The sequence below is a fragment of the Hyla sarda genome, chromosome 7 (genome assembly GCF_029499605.1).
Source record: "Hyla sarda isolate aHylSar1 chromosome 7, aHylSar1.hap1, whole genome shotgun sequence".
Taxonomy (NCBI): domain Eukaryota; kingdom Metazoa; phylum Chordata; class Amphibia; order Anura; family Hylidae; genus Hyla; species Hyla sarda.
Genome location: NC_079195.1, coordinates 39,248,952 through 39,275,032, shown reverse-complemented (window position 1 = coordinate 39,275,032; position 26,081 = coordinate 39,248,952). Strand labels below are relative to the sequence as shown.

Genomic DNA, 26,081 nt, shown 5'->3' with positions numbered 1-26,081 from the left:
ATGCACCTCTGGTCTTGTGCTGTCCTTGTATATTGTATACCTCATGCACCTGTGGTCCTGTGTTTCTCTTATGTGCCTGTGGTCTCGTGCTGTCCTTGTTTGTTTACTTAGTTGTCCCTTTGTGCTTCTGGATCTCTGGCTATTGACAATCCTGGTGTAAAAAGAGAGTAGTGCCCAGAGCCATTGCAGCTCTCAAAGGTGGTGGGGGGCAATACGTCAGTGTTTCCATGGTGCAACATAATACACCCTGACATGGAAGGCAGACCATACTATTGTTACGCCGAGCGCTCCGGGTCCCCGCTCCTCCCCGGAGCGCTCACGGCGTTCTCCTGTTCGCAGCGCCCCAGTCAGACCCGCTGACCGGGAGCGCTGCGATAATGTCCCTAGCCGGGATGCGATTCGCGATGCGGGACGCGCCCGCTCGCGGTTCGCATCCCGGCCTGCTTACTGGACTCGTTCCCCTTTTGTTCTGTCCCGGCGCGTGCGTGCCGGCTCTCTGCGATTTAAAGGGCCGGTGCGCCACTGATTGGCGCCTGGTTCTAATTAGTGTGTTCACCTGTGCACTTCCCTACATAACCTCACTTCCCCTTCCCTTCCTTGCCGGATCTTGTTGCCATTGTGCCAGTGAAAGTGTTCCTTGTGTGTCCCAAGCCAGTGTTCCAGACCTCTTGCCGTTGCCCCTGACTACGATCCTTGCTGCCTGCCCTGACCTTCTGCTACGTCCGACCTTGCTCTTGCTTTATCCCTTGTACCGCGCCTATCTCAGCAGTCAGAGAGGTTGAGCCGTTGCCGGTGGATACGACCTGGTGGCTACCGCCGCTGCAAGACCATCCCGCTTTGCGGCGGGCTCTGGTGAATACCAGTAGCAACTTAGAACCGGTCCGCCGGCACGGTCCACGCCAATCCCTCTCTGACACTGAGGATCCACCTCCAGCCTGCCGAATCCTGACAGCAGATCCGGCCATTGATCCCGCTGAGGTCCTGCTGCCAGTTGTCGCTGACCTTACCACGGTGGTCGCCCAGCAGTTGCAACAGATAGCGCAACAAGGCCATCAGCTGTCTCAACTGACTGTTATGCTACAGCAGCTTCTGCCACAGCTTCAGCAACCATCTCCTCCGCCAGCTCCTGCACCTCCTCCGCAGCGAGTGGCCGCATCCAGTCTCCTTTTATTGTTGCCGGACAAGTTCGATGGGGACTATAGACTTTGCCGTGGTTTTCTCTCGCAATGTTCTCTGCATTTGGAGATGATGTCGAACCAATTTCCAACTGAACGATCAAAGGTGGCTTTCGTGGTTAGTCTCCTGTCTGGGAAGGCCCTGTCATGGGGCACACCGCTCTGGGACCGCAATGATCCTGTCACTGCCTCCGTACAGTCTTTCTTCGCGGAGATTCAAAGTGTCTTCGAGGAACCAGCCCGAGCTTCTTCTGCCGAGACTGCCCTGCTGAACCTGGTCCAGGGTAATTCTTCAGTAGGCGAGTACGCCATCCAATTTCGTACTCTTGCCTCCGAATTATCTTGGAATAACGAGGCCCTCTGCGCGACCTTCAAAAAAGGCCTATCCAGTAACATCAAAGATGTGCTGGCCGCACGAGAAATCCCTGCCAACCTGCATGAACTTATTCATTTGGCCACCCGCATTGACATGCGTTTTTCCGAAAGACGCCAGGAGCTCCATCACGATATGGACTTTGTTCGCTCTAGGCGGTTTCTCTCCCCGGCTCCTCTCTTCTCTGGTCCGCTGCAATCTGTTCCTGTGCCTTCCGCCGTGGAGGCTATGCAAGTAGACCGGTCTCGCCTGACACCACAAGAGAGGACACGCCGCCACAATGAGAACCTATGCCTGTACTGTGCCAGTACCGAACACTTCTTGAAGGATTGTCCTATCCGTCCTCCACGTCAGGAAAGACGCATTCCGATCCCGCACAAAGGTGAGACAGCTCTAGGTGTGAACTCTGCTTCTCCACGTCTTACTGTGCCTGTGCGGATTTCTTCTTCTAACTCCTCCTTCTCAGCTGTGGCCTTCTTGGATTCTGGATCTGCAGGAAATTTTATTTTGGCCTCTTTCGTTAACAGGTTCTACATCCCAGTGACCAGTCTCGCCAGACCTCTCTACATCGCCTCAGTTAATGGTGAAAGATTGGACTGTACTGTGCATTACCGCACAGAACCTCTCTTAATGTGCATTGGACCTCATCACGAAAAAATTGAATTTCTGGTCCTCTCTAACTGCACTTCTGAAATTCTTCGCCATTCCCCTACCCTTGACTGGACCACCGGGGAAATCAAGAACTGGGGTACTTCTTGCTACAAAAAATGCCTCACGTCTGCTCCCAGTCCTGCCAGTCAAGCCCCTATGGCTCCTCCTACACCAGGTCTCCCCAAGGCCTATCTGGACTATGCCGATGTTTTTTTGCAAAAAACAAGCAGAGACTTTGCCTCCTCACAGGCCTTATGACTGCCCTATTGATCTCCTTCCTGGTACTACTCCACCATGGGGCAGAATCTACCCTCTGTCAGCTCCTGAAACACAAGCCATGACGGAGTACATCCAAGAGAATTTAAAAAGGGGATTTATCCATAAGTCTTCCTCCCCTTGTCTCCAAAAAAGACGGTTCCTTACGGCCATGCATTGATTACCGTGGTCTTAATAAGATCACTATAAAGAACCGCTATCCCCTGCCTCTTATCTCGGAACTCTTTGACCATCTACATGGCGCTAACATCTTCACCAAATTGGATTTAAGAGGTGCATTTAATCTCATCCGCATCAGGGAAGGGGACGAGGGGAAGACCGCATTTAACACCAGAGACGGACACTTTGAATATCTGGTTATGCCCTTTGGGCTCTGCAACGCCCCTGCTGTCTTCCAGGACTTTGTAAATGAAATTTTTCGTGATTTATTATATACCTGTGTTGTGGTTTACTTGGACGACATTTTGATTTTCTCTTCTAACCTCGAAGAACACCGCCGTCATGTCCGCCTGGTTCTTCAGAGACTCCGTGAAAATCAACTATATGCCAAGATGGAGAAATGTCTCTTTGAATGCCAATATCTTCCCTTCCTAGGATATTTAGTCTCTGGCCAGGGACTTCAAATGGACCCAGACAAACTGTCAGCCGTGTTAGATTGGCCACACCCCTCCGGACTCCGAGCCATCCAACGTTTCTTGGGGTTTGCCAATTACTACCGACAATTTATTCCAAATTTTTCCACCATTGTGGCCCCAATTGTGGCCCTAACCAAGAAAAACGCCAACCCTAAGTCCTGGCCTCCTCAAGCGGACGAGGCATTCAACCGTCTCAAAACTGCCTTTTCTTCTGCTCCCATACTCTCCAGACCTGATCCATCTAAACCCTTCTCACTGGAGGTAGATGCCTCCTCGGTGGGAGCCGGAGCTGTACTCCTACAAAAAAAACTCTTCTGGACATAACGTTACTTGTGGTTTCTTTTCTAGGACCTTCTCTCCGGCGGAGAAAAATTACTCCATTGGTGATCGAGAACTGCTGGCCATAAAACTAGCCCTCGAGGAATGGAGGCACCTGCTGGAGGGGTCCAAATATCCAATTATCATATACACAGATCACAAGAATCTCACTTATCTTCAGTCTGCCCAACGGCTGAACCCACGCCAGGCTAGGTGGTCATTGTTTTTTGCCCGTTTTAACTTTGAGATTCATTTTCGCCCTGCTGACAAGAACATCAGGGCTGACGCCCTCTCTCGTTCCTCGGATGCCTCTGAAATGGAATCCTCAGGTGGGATCCTCAGGTGGGGACACTCCTCACACCTCGCCGGCCATGCTGGCGTCAAAAAGTCCATCCAGCTCATCTCTCGATTTTATTGGTGGCCTACCCTGGAAGCAGATGTTGCTGATTTTGTTCGGGCTTGTACAGTTTGTGCCCGGGACAAGACTCCTCGTCAGAAGCCTGCCGGCCTCCTTCATCCTCTGCCTGTTCCTGATCTACCATGGTCTCAGATTGCTATGGACTTTATAACAGACCTGCCTTTATCCCATGGCAACACAGTCATTTGGGTGGTCGTTGATCGTTTCTCCAAGATGGCACATTTTATTCCACTTCCAGGTCTTCCATCTGCGCCACAGTTGGCGAAACAATTTTTTGTGCACATTTTTCGCCTTCACGGACTTCCCACGCATATCGTCTCGGATAGAGGCGTTCAATTTGTGTCGAAATTCTGGAGGGCCCTCTGTAATCAGCTTAAAATCAAATTACATTTCTCGTCTTCCTATCATCCCCAATCCAATGGGCAAGTGGAGAGAGTTAACCAGGTTCTTGGTGACTATTTGCGACATTTTGTTTCCTCCCGCCAGGATGATTGGGCCGATCTTCTACCCTGGGCCGAATTCTCGTACAATTTCAAAGTCTCTGAGTCCTCCGCTAAATCCCTGTTCTTTGTGGTGTACGGCCGTCACCCTATTACCCCCCTCCCCACTCCCACGCCTTCTGGTTTGCCCGCTGTTGATGAGGTTACCCGGGACTTCTCCACTATCTGGAAAGAGACTCAAAAATCCCTCATACAGGCCTCATCCCGGATGAAGAAGCATGCCGACAAAAAAAGAAGAACTCCTCCTGTCTTTGTTCCTGGAGACAAAGTGTGGCTCTCCGCCAAGTATATCCGCTTCCGTGTCCCCAGTTATAAACTGGGACCACGTTATCTTGGACCCTTTAAAATCAAGTGCCAAATCAATCCTGTCTCCTACAAACTGCTTCTTCCCCCTTCTCTCCGTATTCCCAATGTCTTTCATGTCTCTCTCCTTAAACCGCTTATCCTTAACCGCTTGTCTCCCAAGGTTGTTGCTCCTACTCCTGTCTCCGGGTCCTCAGATGTCTTCTCGGTTAAAGAAATTCTCGCGTCTAAGACGGTCAGAGGTAAAAAAATGTTTCTTGTAGATTGGGAGAATTGCGGTCCTGAGGAGAGGTCATGGGAACCCAAGGATAACATTCTCGACAAGGACCTAATTCACAAATTTTCAGGTTCTAAAAAGAGGGGGAGACCCAAGGGGGGGGGGGGGGGAGTACTGTTGCGGTTCGCATCCCGGCCTGCTTACCAGACTAGTTCCCCTTCTGTTCTGTCCCGGCGCACGCAGCCCCGTTCCCTAGGGCGCGCGCGGGCCGGCTCTCTGCGATTTAAAGGGCCGGTGCGCCACTGATTGGCGCCTGGTTCTAATTAGTGTGTTCACCTGTGCACTTCCCCTTCCCTTCCTTGCCGAATCTTGTTGCAATCGTGCCAGTGAAAGCGTTCCTTGTGTGTCCCAAGCCAGTGTTCCAGACCTCTTGCCGTTGCCCCTGACTACGATCCTTACTGCCTGCCCTGACCTTCTGCTACGTCCGACCTTGCTCTTGCTTTATCCCTTGTACTGCGCCTATCTCAGCAGTCAGAGAGGTTGAGCCGTTGCCGGTGGATACGACCTGGTTGCTACCGCCACTGCAAGACCATCCCGCTTTGCGGCGGGCTCTGGTGAATATCAGTAGCAACTTAGAACCGGTCCGCCGGCACGGTCCACGCCAATCCCTCTCTGACACAGAGGATCCACCTCCAGCCTGCCGAATCCTGACAACTATCTATTCTAAAATGTTTAAAAACAGGATCCCTACTCAATAGACAAGTTGGGGTGCCTTCAGTCCCCTTTTTACAGTCCTAGACTTCTAAATTGGCTTGCCACAATATTAATACACTAATGTACTTACCTGCCTACACTCACTATTACTCCTATCCCTAACTTACAGATGTCTATGTGCACATTCAGTATTAGATACATGTTTAATCTATATAGTTGTGTGCATTGTGTCAAGACTGGAAATCTTAGTGGAGAATGCATTGCAACAAACATCCCATCTCATAGACACTCCCCTCAACTTAACAGATGTATAAGCACAAATACAGTATCAGAATCAAGCTCAATACATTAGAACAAAGCTCATAAAATAAATACAGTAGCAGAACCAAGCTCAATTCAGAGATCAATTTCAAATTCTGGTTAATTTTTACTAATTATGTTTGTAACAAGTGAACCTGTACCCTCCAGTACCATCTTAACAATGCTGAGGGTATGTGGGAAACTCTTATTCACAAAAATACATGACATCACAATTGCGTCTGCAGCCCTGACTTGACTATTCAGATTTTACTGCACAGATGTCTTCTGTTTATGCTGCACATCCCTAAACTGTGCTCCTGAAAATAACAGTGTCACATATAGCGCCCCTTGAATAAACAATGTTTTCTGAGAGTTGGCCAATTTGGATTGGCAGATGGCTGTCAGGGAAAATAAGCCCCATGCCGCCTTCCTTCCCACATTAGGTATACAAAATGGGAAGAAGCTTTAGTTTACAGTGTGACTGCTGGTTATTCACATGTATAGGGATTTGCTCAGTTGTCCACATATACACTATTAATTCTTGCTGCAGATTATGCAAGTGACCATACACTGCTCAAAAAAATAAAGGGAACACTTAAACAACACAATGTAACTCCAAGTCAATGACAGTTCTGTGAAATCACACTGTCCACTCAGGAAGCAACACTGATTGACAATCAATTTCACATGCTGTTGTGCAAATGGAACAGACAACAGGTGGAAATGATAGGCAATTAGCAAGACACCCCCAATAAAGGATTGGTTCTGCAGGTGGTGACCACAGACCACTTCTATGTTCCTATGCTTCCTGGCTGATGTTCTGGTCACTTTTGAATGCTGGCAGTGCTTTCCCTCTAGTGGTAATAGGAGACGGAGTCTACAACCCACACAAGTGGCTCAGGTAGTGCAGCTCATCCAGGATGGCAGATCAATGCGAGCTGTGGCAAGAAGGTGTGCTGTGTCTGTCAGCGTAGTGTCCAGAGCATGGAGGCACTACCAGGAGACAGGCCAGTACATCAGGAGACGTGGAGGAGGACGTACGAGAGCAACAACCCAGCAGCAGGACCTCTATCTCTGCCTTTGTGCAAGATGGAGTCAGAGGAACACTGCCAGAGCCCTGCAAAATGACCTCCGGCAGGCCACAAATGTGCATGTGTCCACTCAAATGGTCAGAAACAGACTCCATGAGGGTATTATGAGGGCCAGAGAACAGCAAGATTGGCAAATTCGCCACTGGCACCCTTTGCTCTTCACAGATGAAAGCAGGTTCACACTGAGCACATGTGACTGACCTTACAGAGTCTTTAGACGCAGAGGAGAACGTTCTGCTGCCTGGAACATCCTCCAGCATGACCGGTTTGGTGGTGGGTCAGTAATGGTGTGGGGTGGCATTTCTTTGGGGGACGCACAGACCTCCATGTGCTTGCCAGAGGTAGCCTGACTGCCATTAGGTACCGAGATGAGATCCTCAGACCCCTTGTGAGACCATATGCTGGTGCGGTTGGCCCTGGGTTCCTCCTAATGGAAGACAATACTAGACCTCAGGTGGCTGGAGTGTGTCAGCAATTCCTGCAAGAGGAAGGCATTGATGCTATGGACTGGCCCACTCGTTCCCCAGATCTTAATCTGATTGAGCACATCTGGGACATCATGTCTCGCTCCATCCACCAACACCACGTTGCACCACAGACTGTCCAGGAGTTGGCGGATGGTTTAGTCCAGGTCTGGGAGGACATCCCTCAGGAGACCATCTGCCACCTCATCAGGAGCATGCCCAGGCATTATAGGGAGGTCATACGAGCACGTGGAGGCCACACACACTACTGAGCCCCATTTTGACTTGTTATAACGACATTACATAAAGTTGGATCAGCCTTTAGTGGGGTTTTCCAATTATATTTTGAGTGTGACTCCATATCCAGACCTCCATGGGTTGATACATTTGATTTCCATTGATAATTTTTGTGTGATTTTGTTGTCAGCACATTCAACTATGTAAAGATGAAAGTATTGCATACAATTAGTTCATTCCTTCAGATCTAGGATGTGTTATCTTGGTGTTCCCTTTATTTTTTTGAGCAGTATAGTTCTGGTCAGATGCAGAATACAGAACATAAACAGATGACATGATGGGCCAGCTCTCCTGACCTGGCTGGTATAGTTAATACTTGTATTACTGGGGAAATAATAATAAGGAAACAATTCTAGAGCATCTTTTCCTCAAACCCTGTGTGACAGCTGTGAATTACAAGATTGATAGCACCTCGGTATATTGTTTTGTAATGCGCGGCTGTAGCTCTGTAACTAAAATCAGAAATCTCTCCGTGTTGGTCATGCCATACTAATACATTTTCTCCCAGAAGTAACACACACAGAGAGGGGAATTTTCAAAGACCTGTGGCCGAAATTCTGCTGGTGTACCACCTCCTAATGAATTAGGTAGGATCAACTAAAAATATAGTGGAGTTAAATTATACTTAAAGGGGTACTATCAAGAGAGAGAACAGAGGAGTGCTATCAGACAGGAGAGAGCACAGAGGAGTGCTATCAGACAGGAGAGAGCACAGAGGAGTACTGTCAGACAGGAGAGAGCACAGAGGAGTACTGTCAGACAGGAGAGAGCACAGAGGAGTACTATCAGACAGGAGAGAGCACAGAGGAGTGCTATGAGACAGGAAAGAGCACAGAGGAGTAATATCAGACAGGAGAGAGCACAGAGGAGTACTATCAGACAGGAGAGCACAGATGAGTACTATCAGACAGGAGAGTGCACAGAGGAGTGCTATCAGACAGGAGAGAGCATAGAGGAGTGCTATCAGACAGGAGAGAGCACAGAGGAGTACTATCAGACAGGAGAGGGCACAGAGGAGTACTATCAGACAGGAGAGAGCACAGAAGAATGCTATCAGACAGGAAAGAGCATAGAGGAGTACTATCAGACAGGAGAGAGCACAGATGAGTACTATCAGACAGGAGAGCACAGATGAGTACTATCAGACAGGAGAGTGCACAGAGGAGTGCTATCAGACAGGAGAGAGCATAGAGGAGTGCTATCAGACAGGAGAGAGCACAGAGGAGTACTATCAGACAGGAGAGAGCACAGAGGAGTACTATCAGACAGGAGAGAGCACATAAATGTACTATCAGACAGGGGAGAGCACAGAGGAGTGCTATAAGACAGGAGAGAGCACAGAGGAGTCCTATCAGACAAGAGAGAGCACAGAGGAGTACTATCAGATGGGAGAGAGAGAACAGAGGAGTACTATCAGACAGGAGAGAGCACAGAGGAGTGCTATCAGACAGGAGAGAGCACAGAGGAGTGCTATCAGAAAGGAGAGAGCACAGAGGAGTGCTATCAGACAGGAGAGAGCACAGAGGAGTGCTATCAGACAGGAGAGAGCACAGAGGAGTACTATCAGACAGGAGAGAGCACAGAGGAGTACTATCAGACAGGAGAGAGCACAGAGGAGTATTATCAGACTGGAGAGAGCACAGAGGAGTATTATCAGACAAGAGAGAGCACAGAGGAGTATTATCAGACAGGTGAGAGCACAGAGGCAGGAGAGAAACCAGGCCCCTTAATAAATTTAGACCCCAGAGCTTACCTCAAAATGAATTTAGATCTTAGACTAGACTTTTAAATGCAGACCCTATAACTCATATATTTTCTCAGATTTTGCTCTTGGACCCCTCTTAAAGGGGCACTCCACAGGAATATTTTTTTTTTTTTTAATGAACTGGTGCCAGAAAGTAAAACAGATTTGTAAAGGACTTCTATTTAAAAATCGTAATCCTTTCAGTACTTATCAGATGCTGTATGCTCCACAGGAAGTTCTCTTCTTTTTGAATTTCCTGTCTGACCACATTGCTCAATGCTGACACATCTGTCCATTTTAGGAACTGTCCAGAGCAGAAAATGTTTGCTATGGGGATTGGCTCCTACTCTGGACAGTTCCTAAAATGGACAGAGGTGTCAGCAGAGAGCACTGTGGTCAGACAGAAAGGAAATTTAAAAAGAAAATAACTTCCTCTATAGTATACAGCAGCTGATAAGTACTGGAAGGATTAAGGATTTTAAATAGAAGTAATTTACAAATCTGTTTAACTTTTTGGCACCAGTTTATAAAAAAAAAATGTTTTCCAGCAGAGTACCTCTTTAAGCTCTGCTATTGACTACCCCCCAGATAGATAGATATTAGATAGATAGATAGTGTGGTAGCCCAGTACAGGAGTTACACCCCTGTACCTTTGCTGCCCTGTCCGGCAGACTACATTCCGTGACCCCTGGGCCCCCCCTGTGCTTGTGTCCTATGTATCCCCTTAAGTGCCTATGTTATATTCATATAATGTTATATACCTTTAAATACTGTTGTCGTGTATTGTAACCAAGGAAGGTACCAGTGACCATGTGACCTACAGGGTGACCTACGGGAACCCTCCAGAATATCCCCCATATAAACCCTTGGTTGAGCTAGTTCAGTCTCTTAGTCTCTTCTCTACTGAGTGCAACAAGGTCAAGTCCTGAGAGGGAGTGTCTGGTGTCCTGAGGAGGCCTAAAGCCTACCACGTAGCCATGCATCCACAAGTCCACCACCCCACAGGTGAACGTCAAAACCTGGTAAGCTACATACGGGGAAACATCTGTCTAGTCAGTGCCAGTCAAGTCAGTCAAGATCAATCTGTGTCAAGTCAGCGTGGCCCTGCATCAAACTGTCAAAGTCCACTACAAGTCCCAGCAAGCCCTGAGGTCTCTGAAGTCACTGGTCACCTCCTTGGGCCTGGCTAAGCTGTTAAGACTGTTACACCTGTCTATCTCAGTAAAGCTGCCATTGTTCCGTAACTTGGCGTCGGAGTCATTATTTGCCCCCCGTGCCTAGCCCAGGATCCAGCGGTATACCTTCGGGTGGTGTAGAGGTTAAACCACGCCCTGGCGTCACGAACATAAGAAGTTAATGACATCTGCCCCTAGGGTAATTCAATTTGCCCTCATTGCACCCTCATCACAGATAGATAGATATGAGATAAATATGAGGTAGATAGAAAGCTAGATAGACAGATATGAAATGGTGAATAGATATGAATGTATATAGAATAGATAGATAGATAGACAGATATGAAATGGTAAATAGATATGAATAGATATGAATGTATATAAAATATATAGATAGATAGATAGATAGATAGATAGATACACAAACACAAGGTAGGCAGCACAACCTCAAGAGTATAAATGAGGTAAGCAGGGGTGCAAGAGATGACTGTGGTCCCAGTCGCAGGCCGTGTCCATCGATATATCCTTCAAAGAAGTCGCAGGACACCCAGACGGTATAAGGTGCAAAATAGTTGAGCTTTATTTGCCCATGTTATACAACGTTTCGATGGTATCACGCCATCTTTATCAAGCATGGTATACAAGCGAATCAAATAGCACTATATAGGGTGTAACATATTAGCAAGTGATTATCCAATTAAGCATATATCAAAAATGACAAGCATATTAAAACAGTGTACAAATATACATAATACAGTGTCCATGTTGTAGACTGGATGCCGATCCATCACATACACAGATCCAGTCTGAGCATGCGATAGACCGCCACCACAGTATTATAAAACATAAGGGGTCAGCTGTGCTTAGTGTTCATTGGGATTAAAAACAAAGTTACCAAGGCAACGGATCCACACTCACCTAAGTCGGGCTGTGCGCCATTACGGCGTTCACTTCCGCATGTAAGATCATGTGACCGGTCCCGGGGCAGGCTGGGAGTCACATGAACGGTGCAGCACATTCGCGCATGCGCACTGGTCACTATGATCAGGCATCAGACTCACTGGCAAGCCCAGGCACGTATCAATGTATGTCTAATGAATTCGTAATATGTATATATGAAAGTATATGAGAGTTTCCTCTTCGTACTGGAGTAAGTCTAAATAGAATGAATGGGTGAAGGAAATGTGAGATAAGTGAATGTGTAAAGGGTGCAGGAAAAGACATGTGAGATGAAAAAATGTAGATTAAGAAAAACGCAATGGGGGAGATTTATCAAAACCTGTGCAGAGGAAGAGTGGTGCAGTTGCCCATAGCAACCAATCAGATTGCTTCTTTCATTTTCCACAGGCCTCTTTAGAGGCCTGTGGAAAATGAAAGAAGCAATCTGATTGGTTGCTATGGGCAACTGCACCACTCTTCCTCTGCACAGGTTTTGAGAAATCTCCCCCAATGTGTGTACAGGGGTCCAGGCGAGATGTGAAAAAGGTGTATAGGGGAGAAATAAATCAATGTGTTCTCCTGCCCAGTCACATTACGTGAGGCACAAACATGTGTAGAGTATTGAGATGGATAAATAGAAAATCAAGTGTATAAGAAATGAATCTGAATATTTATTAATTGAATAAATATATAAATGTGAGAAAACGAAACAAAAGTTAATTGTATGTGAATGGTCCCTTTCCATGTAGGTGCAAACCTGCCCCAACATGGAAAGTGACACACACAAAAAGTGAGTATAACGTATTTTCCCTCTACTGGGGTAAATGTGGATCAAAATCTCATCATAGTACAAACAATAATAATTCATGCAAGTAAAGTGCTATATTTAAGATAAGTGTTGTGGATCCATCTCCTTGGTTATTGATGCTTCCATGTAAACATTCAGTGGACTTCAAGTTCTACAAAAAAGGAGAGAAGTCCACGTCAACAATAAATCATATAAAGGTATACTTCACAAAAAGCTGAGATTGGTCAAGCATTATAAATGGAGTTAGTTACATTAAAATCAACATTCAAACCTCGGGGTCGGAAGGTATCGAGCTCATATATCCAATAGAGCTCCCTCCGTTTAAGACAACTGACTCTATCCCCTCCCTTTTTCCGTATCGGTACATGGTCAATCAAAGTATATCGCAACTCGTGTTCCGCATGCCCGGCTTCTGTAAAATGTTTAGATACAGGTAGATCAAGTCTACCTTTTCTAATTGATATTTGGGGACAGACAAAAATATCTAACTGTGAACAGGAAAGGCTCCTACCCTTGTGGTTCGTGTATCAACTGTCCCCGGATGGATAGGGGAGCAACTTTTAACCATCCGGGTACATTACGTGAATATAAATTAAAGTATTATTTAACGTGTAAATCAGATTTTGTTATCTATGCCTTGACATGTCCATGCCATCTTCTGTATATTGGAGAGACCACACTCAATTTCCGCACGCGCCTGAACCATCACAGATATTCAATTAGAAAAGGTAGACTTGATCTACCTGTATCTAAACATTTTACAGAAGCCGGGCATGCGGAACACGAGTTGCGATATACTTTGATTGACCATGTACCGATACGGAAAGAGGGAGGGGATAGAGTCAGTTGTCTTAAACGGAGGGAGCTCTGTTGGATACATGAGCTCGATACCCTCCGACCCCGAGGTTTGAATGTTGATTTTAATGTAACTAACTCCATTTATAATGCTCGACCAATCTCAGCTTTTTGTGAAGTATACCTTCATATGATTTATTATTGACGTGGACTTCTCTCCTTTTTTGTAGAACTTGAAGTCCACTGAATGTTTACATGGAAGCATCAATAACCAAGGAGATGGATCCACAACACTTATCTTAAATATAGCACTTTACTTGCATGAATTATTATTGTTTGTACTATGATGAGATTTTGATCCACATTTACCCCAGTAGAGGGAAAATACGTTATACTCACTTTTTGTGTGTGTCACTTTCCATGTTGGGGCAGGTTTGCACCTACATGGAAAGGGACCATTCACATACAATTAACTTTTGTTTCGTTTTCTCACATTTATATATTTATTTAATTAATAAATATTCAGATTCATTTCTTATACACTTGATTTTCTATTTATCCATCTCAATACTCTAGACATGTTTGTGCCTCACGTAATGTGACTGGGCAGGAGAACACATTGATTTATTTCTCCCCTATACACCTTTTTTCACATTTTTTCACATCTCGCCTGAACCCCTGTACACACATTGCGTTTTTCTTAATCTACATTTTTTCATCTCACATGTCTTTTCCTGCACCCTTTACACATTCACTTATCTCACATTTCCTTCACCCATTCATTCTATTTAGACTTACTCCTGTACGAACAGGAAACTCTCATATACTTTCATATACAGTGGTCCCTCAAGTTACAATATTAATTGGTTCCAGGACGACCATTGTATGTTGAAACCATCGCATGTTGAGACCATAACTCTATGGAAACCTGGTAATTGGTTCTAAAGGCACCAAAATGTCATCCAAAAATAGGAAAAAGTGATAATTAAAGAAAAATAAGTAGATAACTAATACAGATAAAGCAAATCCTTACATATAAAAGTAAGAAAGATCTGCTGGGAGCTGTAATCACTGTTTATTTCAGTGTTTCCCAAGCAGGGAGCCTCCAGCTGTTGCAAAACTACAACTCCCAGCATGCCCAAAGGCTGTCCGGGCATGCTGGGAGTTGTAGTTTTGCAACAGCTGGGGCCACCCTGCTTGGAAAACACTGGTCTATGTAGAGGACAGGAGCTTCTTCAGGGTCCTGTAAGTAAAAAAGTAATGGAGTCGCCCTCACCTGGTGTCCAAAGGAGCAGCTAACCCTGGTACAGGTATAGTGTACAGAACATGTAATACCTCCTTCTACTGTAGGGGGCGCTACCAGACACCAGTCAGTGCATACGCTTCAGTAATACAGGTGTTTTACCAGTGAATGCCCATTTTGATTGGTCGGTTCTTCAAGCCATTTACACGTTTCACAGATCTGGTCTGTCTGTAGCATTGTATGTTGAGTCTGGTTTCAACTTAGTATGGTCCAGAAAAGACCATTGTATGTTGAAACTATTGTATGTTGAGGCCATTGTAAGTTGAGGGATCACTGTATACGTATTACGAATTCACTAGACATACATTGACACGTCCCTGGGCTTGCCAGCGAGTCCGATGCCTGATCATAGTGACCAGTGCGCATGCGCGAATGTGCTGCAGCATGCCCCGGGACCGGTCACATGATCTTACATGCGGAAGTGAACGCCGTAATGGCGCACAGCCCGACTTAGGTGAGTGTGGATCCGTTGCCTTGGTAACTTTGTTTTTAATCCCAATGAACACTAAGCACAGCTGACCCCTTATGTTTTATAATACTGTGGTGGCGGTCTATCGCATGCTCAGACTGGATCTGTGTATGTGATGGATCGGCATCCAGTCTACAACATGGACACTGTATTATGTATATTTGTACACTGTATTAATATGTTTGTAATTTTTGATATATGCTTAATTGGATAATCACTTGCTAATATGCTACACCCTATATAATGTCATTTGATTCACTTGTATACCATGCTTGATAAAGATGGCGTGATACCACCGAAACGTTGTATAAGATGGGCAAATAAAGCTCAACTATTTTGCACCTTATACCGTCTGGGTGTCCTGCGACTTCTTTGAAGGATATATAGATAGGTAGATACCTTTCTTTACTTACAGACACTCTTGCCACCTACTAATTCTCTCTTGTAATATCCCAGTTAAGACTTTTCCATGATAAGAACGTATTAATATTCTCTGTACATTGCATTGTTATAAATAATGATGAAGTCGTATGCATGGCATCTCCTAATAATCCAGCGCAGTGAAGATGGCAGGAGGGTGTACCATTATGGTGTATATTTAATGTGTATCATCCAGTCACTAGTCAGAAATCACAGCTCCAAAGGTTCTGTAAAGGTTACACTGCGACGGACCATCCAGAAGTGCTCATTAAACTGCTGCTGGAGGTTAATGTCTGCATCACTTCACCTTTGTACAGCATGACTATGTAGTCAGATTCTCAATTATTTCCCGGCCTTTTTTTTGTCATTCATCATATGTTCTATTATGTTGCCGCTTCATGTTAAATTCCTTGTCATATATTGTGTCTGCTTAGTGGTTCTCCCTCTATTAGCAGTTTATTAAAGGGATTGTCCAGTTCAGTAAACACATCTATCCTATAGTGATGAGCGCCATTGCCCATATTCGAATTAGCGATATTTTGCGAATATATAGGCGAATATTCCTCCTATGTTCACGAATTTCACATATTCGTTATATTCGCGTATTATAGGAAGAAAACAGTGAGGGGGTGGGCAACTTTACTATTGGTTGATAGGGATGTTGTTGATAACCTCTGACAAGTGTATTTGCATCATTCTAATTGGCCCACAAGTGAAAAGAAGGAATATGCAAGTATTCACATTAGAGATGAGCGAACTTACAGTAAATTCGATTTGTCACGAACTTCTCGGCTCGGCAGTTGATGAATTATCCTGCATAAATTAGTTCAGCTTTCCGGTGCTCCGGTGGGCTGGAAAAGGTGGATACATTCCTAGGAAAGAGTCCCTTAGGACTGTATCCACCTTTTCCAGCCCACGGGAGCACCTGAAAGCTGAACTAATTTATGCAGGATAAGTCATCAACTGCCGAGCCGAGAAGTTCGGGACGAATCGAATTTACTGTAAGTTCGCTCATCTCTAGTATCCATCAGCAACCATCATGGCAACTAATGTCATAATTTATTATGACTAGAGATGAGCGAACTTACAGTAAATTTGATTCGTCACGAACTTCTCGGCTCGGCAGTTGATGAATTATCCTGCATAAATTAGTTCAGCTTTCCGGTGCTCCGGTGGGCTGGAAAAGGTGGATACAGTCCTAGGAGACTCTTTCCTAGGAATGTATCCACCTTTTCCAGCCCAACGGAGCACCTGGAGGCTGAACTAATTTACGCAGGAAAAGCCATCAACTGCCGAGCCGAGAAGTTCGTGACGAATCGAATTTACTGTAAGTTCGCTCATCTCTAATACACATATGTGAATATGCACATTTACGAATACCTTTAAATAATAAATAATACCTTTCGCATATGTGAAAAAAGCGAATATTCACAATTTCGAATATATAGCGAATATATTCGCAATATTCGCGAATTTGCTAATTTGCGATAGTCGCAATAAAAATTTGAAATACCCTGTTGCGTGGCCTCTGTTTAGGACTGTCACCTATAAGCCAGAGTCGCGAGTAATGGAAAATTACCACTATACTGCACTGGAATAATAGCACAATACCATAATGGGAGAACATCACTGTATATTGGACACTACCACTACGGCAATATAGTGCCACCATAATGTAGTAGGATATCACACAGGATATTAATTAGAGGTAGAAACAGACAGTCTGGCACTGCAACTTTACACACCTGCAGACTGTCCAATGATCCGGCACACTATAGCAGCGTCCAGGTGATCGTGGAAATTCAAGCGCACTCACCATTTATGTTGCTTCTTCAATATTCTTTATTTCATGTCGCTGGGACAGGGTGCGGGGGGGGGGGGGGGGGAGGTTGCGGAAGAGATCACACAGGATATTACCATCATGTTATTGGATATACTACGATTATAGAACACAATATTACCAGTCACAGGATTATACCTGCATACTGTAGCAGCGGCAGCTCTCTAAGGCAAGTTAGGTTGTCGCCCAAGGTCTCACTTTTGCAGGGACCTCGTTGTCTCCCAACCCCCCCCCCCCCCCAACAATGTAAAATGAATGACAGAGCATATGTAATTTACACAATTCAGTTTTACTATCGCTTGCATGTCTTTTTAATTATGTGTGTCAGTGAGGGTCTCATGTTCGAGTTTCGCTTAAGGCAAACTCTGGAGCCACCTCTATATTCTAGCAGGATAATACCACCATACTGTATCATGTTATTATAATACTGTAACAAGATAATACCACTGTACTGTGACAGAACAATACCACCATACTATACTGGGATAATAATGCTACCATACTGTTAAAGGGGTACTCCGTTGCTCAACGTTTGGAAAATATTGTTCCAAACGCTGGAGGCGGCACTGGGAGTTCGTGTTGTCACAGCCCCGCCTCCTCAATGCAAGTCTATAGGAGGGGGCGTGACAGCCGTCACGCCCCCTCCCATAGACTTGCATTGAGGAGGCGGGGCTGTGAAGTCCCATAGACTTGCATTGAGGGGGCGTGGTGTGACGGACCCGCCCCCTTGGTAATATTATTGTTAAAAGCTTATTACCAAACTTTAATTAAATATTTCCACCATACTGTAACAGAATAATGCCACTTTACTCTAGTGGAATATTATTACCATACAGTAATGAGATAATGCCACTATACTGTAACAGAATAATGCCACTATACGGGTAGCAGTACTTTATATCACCTTACTGTAACTAAATAATAGCACTATCCTGTGACCAGATATGATCTCCATTCTTTAAGGGGATAATACAAAAAAGCTGGAATAACATCACCCTGCTATGATGGGATAATACCGCCAAATTGTTATGGGATAATACCAATATACTGTAAAGGGATAATACCATCCTAACATAACATTAAATAACCAATACAGTAAAAATATTACCTCCATACTGTAACAGGATAATACTGTTACACTGTGATGAGACAGACCAGACTCATCACATTGTAACAGGATACTGCTACCATACTGTAATCCAATAATACCACCATACGGACACTGTATAATATATAAAATAATGGGGGAGATTTATCAAAACTTCTGTAGAGACAATATTGACCAGTTGCCAATAGTAACCAATCAGATTGCTTCCTCTGCCTAGATTTTGATATATCTTCCCCAATATGTCTTCCTGTCTAGGATACATTTGGATCCTAAATTTCTGTAGATTTTGAGCCCCACCATGATACATCCAGAAAGGTGCCAAAAACTGACTGGAAAAGCCTGTTTATTTAAAAGGGTATCCTAGTCTCCCCAGAAGGATATTCTTTGTATAGTTTAACGTAATATAATTCTCCTATATACTGTCTATATCGGTTAACTTTCAGTGGATACAAATCAGTTCTGGTCACATGATGGAAAACACGTGTGGGGCTTGTTACAGGACACACAGTGCTGATAACTGTGCCGTAACCAAAACAAGCTGCGCACCTATGTGTCCATCACATGACCAAGACGGCTTTAAAAAAAAACACTAGAAATTAATAGAATAAATATACTGGAAAATTGTATAACATTTCATGATACAGTATATAATTTATTTGTTTGCTGAGACCGTAATACTACTAGAAGACCCACCCCTGCGGTTCCATCCATGGTGCAGTGAGTCATTGCCCCTCCCCTTTTGCTGCAGAAGGGGAGCGGAATCAGGAAAACACAAGTATTAGCGTTAAAAGGAGTTTAGTAGTTGTGATAGTAGTTTTTTCCAAGCTTTGGGGAACAGAAATACATGGCTAAACAAAATAGTTCAAGGGGTTGTCCATAGAAAGAAACAACATGTGTATAGTCAAAAAGTGTAATAAAGCAACTTACTAATATAATGTTATAGCCACAGTGCACAGATCTCTCTCCCTTGTAGCTGTGATATCACATTACAGCCTTTGAAAGTGGTCTGCTCCACCACTCCACTCCTGTCTGCTCAGGACGAGACCAGAGATGTGAAGGGGAGAGCTAGATAAGACAGCAGTGAACCTGTTCTGATTGAAACTAATGTGAGAGAGAAAAGCCTCCTGATGCCTTATCTATTGAGTCATAAATCTAATAAGCAGAAATATTAGCTCTACCCCTTCACATCACTAGTCTTGTCCTGAGCAGAGAGGAGGGGACGGGAGTGCAGGCACCTTGTAGACTGTTTTAACAGCCTGTGACATGATGTCACAGCTTCAAGGGAGAGAGTTCAGCTGATAATGGAAGATCTGTGCACTATGGCTAATAGCATTATATTAGTAAGTTGCTTTATTATACTTTTTGAAACCATACAGAGGTTGTTTCTTTTACCGGGCAGCCCCTTTAATAAAATGACAGAAGACAATGGATAACCCATCAACTAACCTTCACTTGTCACTTATTTTTTTAGAGTTTTTTTATTTAATATTTTTGCTATGTGTTACGTCCTTTAACCTTCAGACACTCGGCTGCCGTCTTCTAGCTGTACAGGCGTACTCTATTAGGCTATGACTGTGCAGTCTATGCAACCCCAGGGACCCTTACACATCCTGGTCTCATCCTGATTCATATGCAATGTGCTCTGAGCAAAACACAAATGGCTTGCGGTGGCAGCGGATCAATGGACAGGATGATGGCTTTGGTCTCTGTCATAATCAGGGCATTCATTGAATTCTTCTAATTCTATACAAACACATTTTCTCTATACAAACACTGATTTTGGAGCCGCCGCACAGTCCCGCCTCTCTGGCGGAATGTGGTAATGCACACTTAAAAAAAAAAAAAAAAGAAAGAAATATCATTTTAATGAGTTGGAAATGACTTAAAAAGTGTATTTACTTGCTAAATGACACACCGCCTTTTGGAGCAATCTATAAAAGGACTGATTTTTTAAATTGGAAGGACTAGGCTAAAAAACATGGCTGCCTCGTTGTTGTGATCTGTAATTGTCAGCTGTTTGATTCAGAGTTTCATTGTAACAAAGAATAATGGCCTGCCCTATCTTCATTTTACACTGGCACATTAAAGGATGTAATGCAGCTCGTAAGATAGTAATGCTCGGCATATAATGGGGCCTGTAATTGCCTGTTTTCAATCACGGCGCTGCAGCCCTACATTCTATCATCTTTCCAGAAATGCAGCTGATCATAAAACTGTCAAATAATGACATAAAATACACACAAATTAACATTTTTTAATGACTTTAATGCCTGCGCTCTGGATTCCCAAGCCTGCCAGCAAAAGCCATACAATTAAAATCTGGACCTAATCTTACAGGGTTTTACATGAATCACCTATAGATACTAACAATGGGGATGTTACAAGCTGGTTGAGCTTAAGGCTTCTTTGTGACTGTGATCTTGCAAGTTAACCCTAATGTTCTACCTTTGACAATGCATTTTCCTATAAGGGCCCTCTGCTCAGCTGATCGCTGTGGAGACTCCTAATGATTAGTGTTGCTCGCGAATATTCGCAATTCGAATATTATTCGCGAATATCGCATATTCGCGAATTCGCGAATTTCGCGAATATTGCGCTATATATTCGTAATTACGAATATTCGTTTTTTTCTTCACAGTACACATCACAGTGATCATCCCTCTCTGCTTCCAGCTTGTGTGGTGTAAAGAAGGCTGTAATACTACTGTGTGAGACTGGCGTGCGAAAATTCGAATATGCGAAAATTAGCATATGCTAATTTTCGTATATGCGAATTTTCACATATGTTAATTTTCGCATGTGCGTATTTTCGCATACGCGAAAATAAAACGGGAATATAACGAATATGCGAATATTCGCGAATATATGACGAATATTCGTCCATATATTCGCGAATATTCGCGAATTCGAATATGGCCTATGCCGCTCAACACTACTAATGATCAGTTGGCATCTAGTGCTCAAAGCCTCCACAGTGCCACCACAGGTGAAATTAAGCACTACACCAACCAGTGGTCTCCAAACTATGTACCTCAAGATGTTGCTGCATCTGTAGGTCCACAGGTTGAAGACCACTGTTACTGGTGTCTACTGGTTTACAGCATCGCCACTCTCTGAAGTCCAATGTTTTATTGTTTTAGCTTCTGCTGTCCATTTGTTTAGTGTCCACGGGTTTTGTGCCATCTTGGTATCCATTGGTTGAATGCCCCATACAGTCTGCAATTTCCAGTGCATGGTCCCTCAGACAACCCCTGTTGTCTACTTGTTACGGTTCTTACCTGCCTGCTTTCAGAGCTGGGACTGTGTGGCAGCTGGTCCTTTTACAGATTGAATATAGTGACGAGCGACAAATGCCATATTCGAATTCGCTATATTTCGTTAATATGATGACGAATATTCGTCCCATATTTGTGAAATTCGAATATTCATTATATTCGTGAAGTTTTTTTGAATTGCAAAATTTCGCTATTGCGAATGCGAAATTAATAGCGAAATTTCGCTCGTCTGCGCATGCGCGCTATAACATCATGCGAGGGACGTTACTAGGGACGTTGCTAAGCTCTGACAACTGTGCTTGCAGAACTCTCATTGGCTCACAGGCATAAGTAGGGCAGAATTTCCACCAATATTCGCATGCATAAACCTTTCGCCTCACAGTCTCATCCCTGGGTCTTTAATGATACAAGGTTTGCATTTATCAGTCGAAGGAGATCCCTACAATGTGCTCAGTTTTTAAAACAGTTTGAAAAAAAGACGAATATTCGTAATAGCGAATTTTAATAGCAAAATTCATAATATTCGCGAATATGCGATATTTGCGACAAATATTCAAATTGTGAATATTCATGAGCAGCACTAATTGAATATTCCTTGGATGTAAAGGATTCTGATTCTGGATCTGTATGTGTTCTCCCCTTGATCACCATTTTAAAGGGGTACTCCGGTGGAGTTTTTTTTTTTTTTTTTTTTTTTTAAATCAACTGGTGCCAGAAAGTTAAACAGATTTGTAAATTACTTCTATAAAAAAAAAATCTTAATCCTTCCAGTACTTATCAGCTGCTGTATACTACAGAGGAAATTATTTTCTTTAATTTACAAATCTGTTTAACTTTCTGGCACCAGTTAATAAAAAAAAAAATAAAAAAAAAGTTTTCCACTGGAGAACCCCTTTAAGGGAACCTGTCAGCTGTGTTCCCTACTAAGAGCTGCAAACCCTGTTGGATAGTGGTGAGGGTGTAAAGCGAGCTATACCTATACCTTACCTATACGTCTAAAATCTTCTTTTTATTTCTCAGTGAAGTGTCAAGGAGGGGAAGTCGTACTTTTTAAGTGCCACAACTTGGCATGCCACCCTTTTTACCTACACCTCATAGCCTCTTCTTGATTGACATACAGGGGTCCTTACATCAATTAGGGTGGGATGGGAGGTAAGGAAAAGCAAGGAGATGTCAGGTTGGCAATTGAGCTGCTCAGCTTCACCTCCTTGACACTGGGCTGAGAAGTAATACAGTGATTTTATGAGTTTGGGAACCATCATCAGCTCCAGGAAACATACAGCTATCCAATGGTGTCTGCAGCTCTTAGCAGAAAATCCTGCTGACAGATTCTCTTTTAAGGGTAGAGTCCCACAGATTGCATCCGGAAGTTCTCTATGCAGACATTCCACAGAATACGGGTGTCGGCATAATATGCCGGCGCTAGGACCACCCAGGAATGATCTGTCTCATAGACGGCTATGTATTCTGTGCAGAGTCCACAAAAATAATGAACAGATTAGCTCTTTCTGCGGATACGAAATTCGTAATTTTCATGCCGGAAATCTGACATGGAAATTACGCCATGTGCACTGCGCAGGAGAATCTCATTGAATTCAACGGGACTCTGCTGCAGCGGAATTTCTGCGCAGAATTCCAAGCAGAATGACGCACATAGAAATTCTGAGGTGTGAGCATAGCCTTATTGTTCCCCATATATTTCTCTTTCTTCATACACATTGGGGGAGTTTTATCGAAACCTGTCCAGAGGAAAAGTGTCTGAGTTGCCTATAGCAACCAATCAGATCGCTTCTTTTATGTTTCAGAGGCCTTTTCAAAAATAAAAGAAGCAATCTGATTGGTTGCTATGGGCAAATCAGCAACGTTTTTCTCTTGACAGGTTTTGATAAATCTCCCCCATTGGCTTCAAAATAATTGTTCCTTTTGTTAATGGGGCTGTTGAGGCTGCAGGATGCCCTTTTTTTAACCAAATCTAAGAATACCACTAACAATCACTATATAATTGTGCTAATGTTATTGCGACCATTAAGTAAGTCTGTATCTGTCTCTTGTAGAGTTGGACGTCGGGAGCATGCGGATCCTTTTATGGAGGAACTCAATCCAGGAGATGCCTCAGAACCAGAAGGACGGGGAACTGGTCAGTTGAGTTTGATTTTCAGACTTTTTGCCAAATCTTGTTGTATTTACTGCAATTGTAGTAGATCATATTTTGTGAAATGTAACCTAAGAGATAGGACCAATATGTGTATGGGGGTACATAGAATGGCCCCAAACAAAAAACGGCAGGATGCCAATAAATATATCAACCAACAAAACAATCTGCCCTGAATAATCAAATAAATATAACAACAATATAATCATCAAAAATTATATTCTTTATTAAACAAGAAAAATGCATATATGACATGTCATATATGAATTTTTCTTGTTTAATAAAGCATATAATTTCTGATGATTATCTTGTTATATTTCTTTGATTATTCAGGGCAGATTGTTTTGTAGGTTGATATAGTCTGTGAAATAATTAAATGGGCATTCTCATTAAAACTAGTTTTTGCTATTGCACTCCTTTTGGTAAATAACAAAAACATCTTTCTATTTCACTTTGTTAATAAAAAAATAAAAAAAGTTTTCTGTTTTATTTGTGTTTAAAAAAGCTGCCACTAGGTGTCTCCCTACTTGTCCATAGCACATTTCTTCCCATCTCTTGCACAGACTTTGGACTCCTGCTGGCCTGGCAGAAGTCCACAATCAGGAAATGCAGTCTGGAGTGCTGAGTGAGGTGTGTGCAGCCTTAGCCAATCATAGCTCATCTCACACTGAACTGCTCTGTGAGGGAGGAAGAGTGAGGGAGGACGAGTGAGGGAGGAAGTTCTCCCCTTTATGGCTTCAGAGGATGTCACGCTTGCTGGGGAACACCCCTTCCCAGTCTGAGCAGAAAATACAGAGCAATTTCAAGATAGAAAAGTACAAAATAAAAAAAAAATAAAAAAATTTGGGGGGGGGGGGGGTGTATCATGATGGGGGCAGTGAGCTGGGAGGATTATAAAATTTAACAAGATCATGACAGGTACTGACATGGGACACTGCACAGTGCCAAGGCCAAAAAGAAGAGTGCCATAGAAAGGTATGGGGTTGGCCAAAGGATTATTTAGGTCAAGGAGGCCATTAAAGCCTAGAATGAAGTACTGGTTGTAGGATGACGTCTTCATCATCACTTACTTATCCACAACCAGCTGTAGAAATCTATATAGCTGGGTATGTGGGATAGTAAAGTCCACTTGTATGTCAATACCTTGCAGTCTTTCCATTGTCCATAATAGTACGTTATACAGTATAAAGTCCAAAGTAAGGAGAAAACTACAATATACCCCAAAATTGTGGTCTCCAACGTCTTAGATAATTCACATCTTAGTGATGATAGAATAATTTTCTCAAGTAATCTTAAGTACAGCGTGTTCCAAACAGGACGTCTACAGCTGTTTGCAAAACTACAACTCCCAGCATGCCAAAGGCTGCCCTGATATCGCTCTCCTTTCCCCTGGTTGGGTCTTTTTTTCTGCTTCTGGGTCGGGGCCTGGGCCCATTGCATCACACTTCCGCCCAGCCAATCAATGGCCAAGCAGGGCATCTCAGCAGCCGAATATTCTTCCTGCTTCAAGAAGCAGGAAGAAGACCAGGGCTGGAGGACAGGAGACTAATATTGTTGGCACTGGGGGAGTGGCGAGAGTTAAAGGGGTACTCCACCAGAACACATTATTTTATAAATCAACTGGTGCCAAAAAGTTAAAAAGATTTGTAAATTATGATAAAAATAGGATATTAGTCCTCAGCTCAATATCAAAAAGATTAATGGTGGATGTCTGGTGTCAATGATAGAGAAAACAAAATTGGTATATAAATGGTATTTAATAGATATTAAATAGTGCGTTCCCGCAGGGCCCTACGGTGGCGCACAATTGGTTAAAAGGTAATAAATATAAAAATGCAACAAGTTATTACACTACCGAGCGAATGATATTCTTAATAACAAATGTATCTATTATGGCTATACATTTGTTATTAAGAATATCATTCGCTCTGTAGTGTAATAACTTGTTGCATTTTTATATTTATTACCTTTTAACCAATTGTGCGCCACCGTAGGGCCCTGCGGGAACGCACTATATAATATCTATTAAATACCATTTATATATCAATTTTGTTTTCTCTATCATTGACACCAGACATCCACCATTAATCTTTTTGATATCGAGCTGAGGACTAATATCCTATTTTTATAATTTTTCTATATCTCTCTGTGGGGGAGAGCTTTTAGTTAACCTCGCTCATTTTTTGTGGTTGAGCTACACATATCTGCATTTCCAGATTTGTAAATTACTTTTATTAAAAAATCTTAATCCTTTCTGTGACGGACTGACTCCGCCCAAAAGTGACTTCTCCTTCTTAATGACAAGCCCCAGCATATCACAG

The 26,081-nt window shown here is 43.5% G+C and overlaps 1 protein-coding gene across 4 annotated transcripts in view; it reads left to right on the top strand.

The window, feature by feature from the left end:
• CRTAC1 (cartilage acidic protein 1) overlaps positions 1-26,081 on the top strand; it is a 661,264-nt gene that overhangs the window by 582,665 nt on the left and 52,518 nt on the right. For all 4 annotated transcript variants that reach the window (XM_056531343.1, XM_056531341.1, XM_056531342.1 and 1 more), the window contains exon 9: positions 23,663-23,745. In XM_056531343.1, the coding sequence (XP_056387318.1) occupies positions 23,663-23,745 (83 nt within the window). The remainder of the gene's footprint in view (positions 1-23,662; positions 23,746-26,081) is intronic.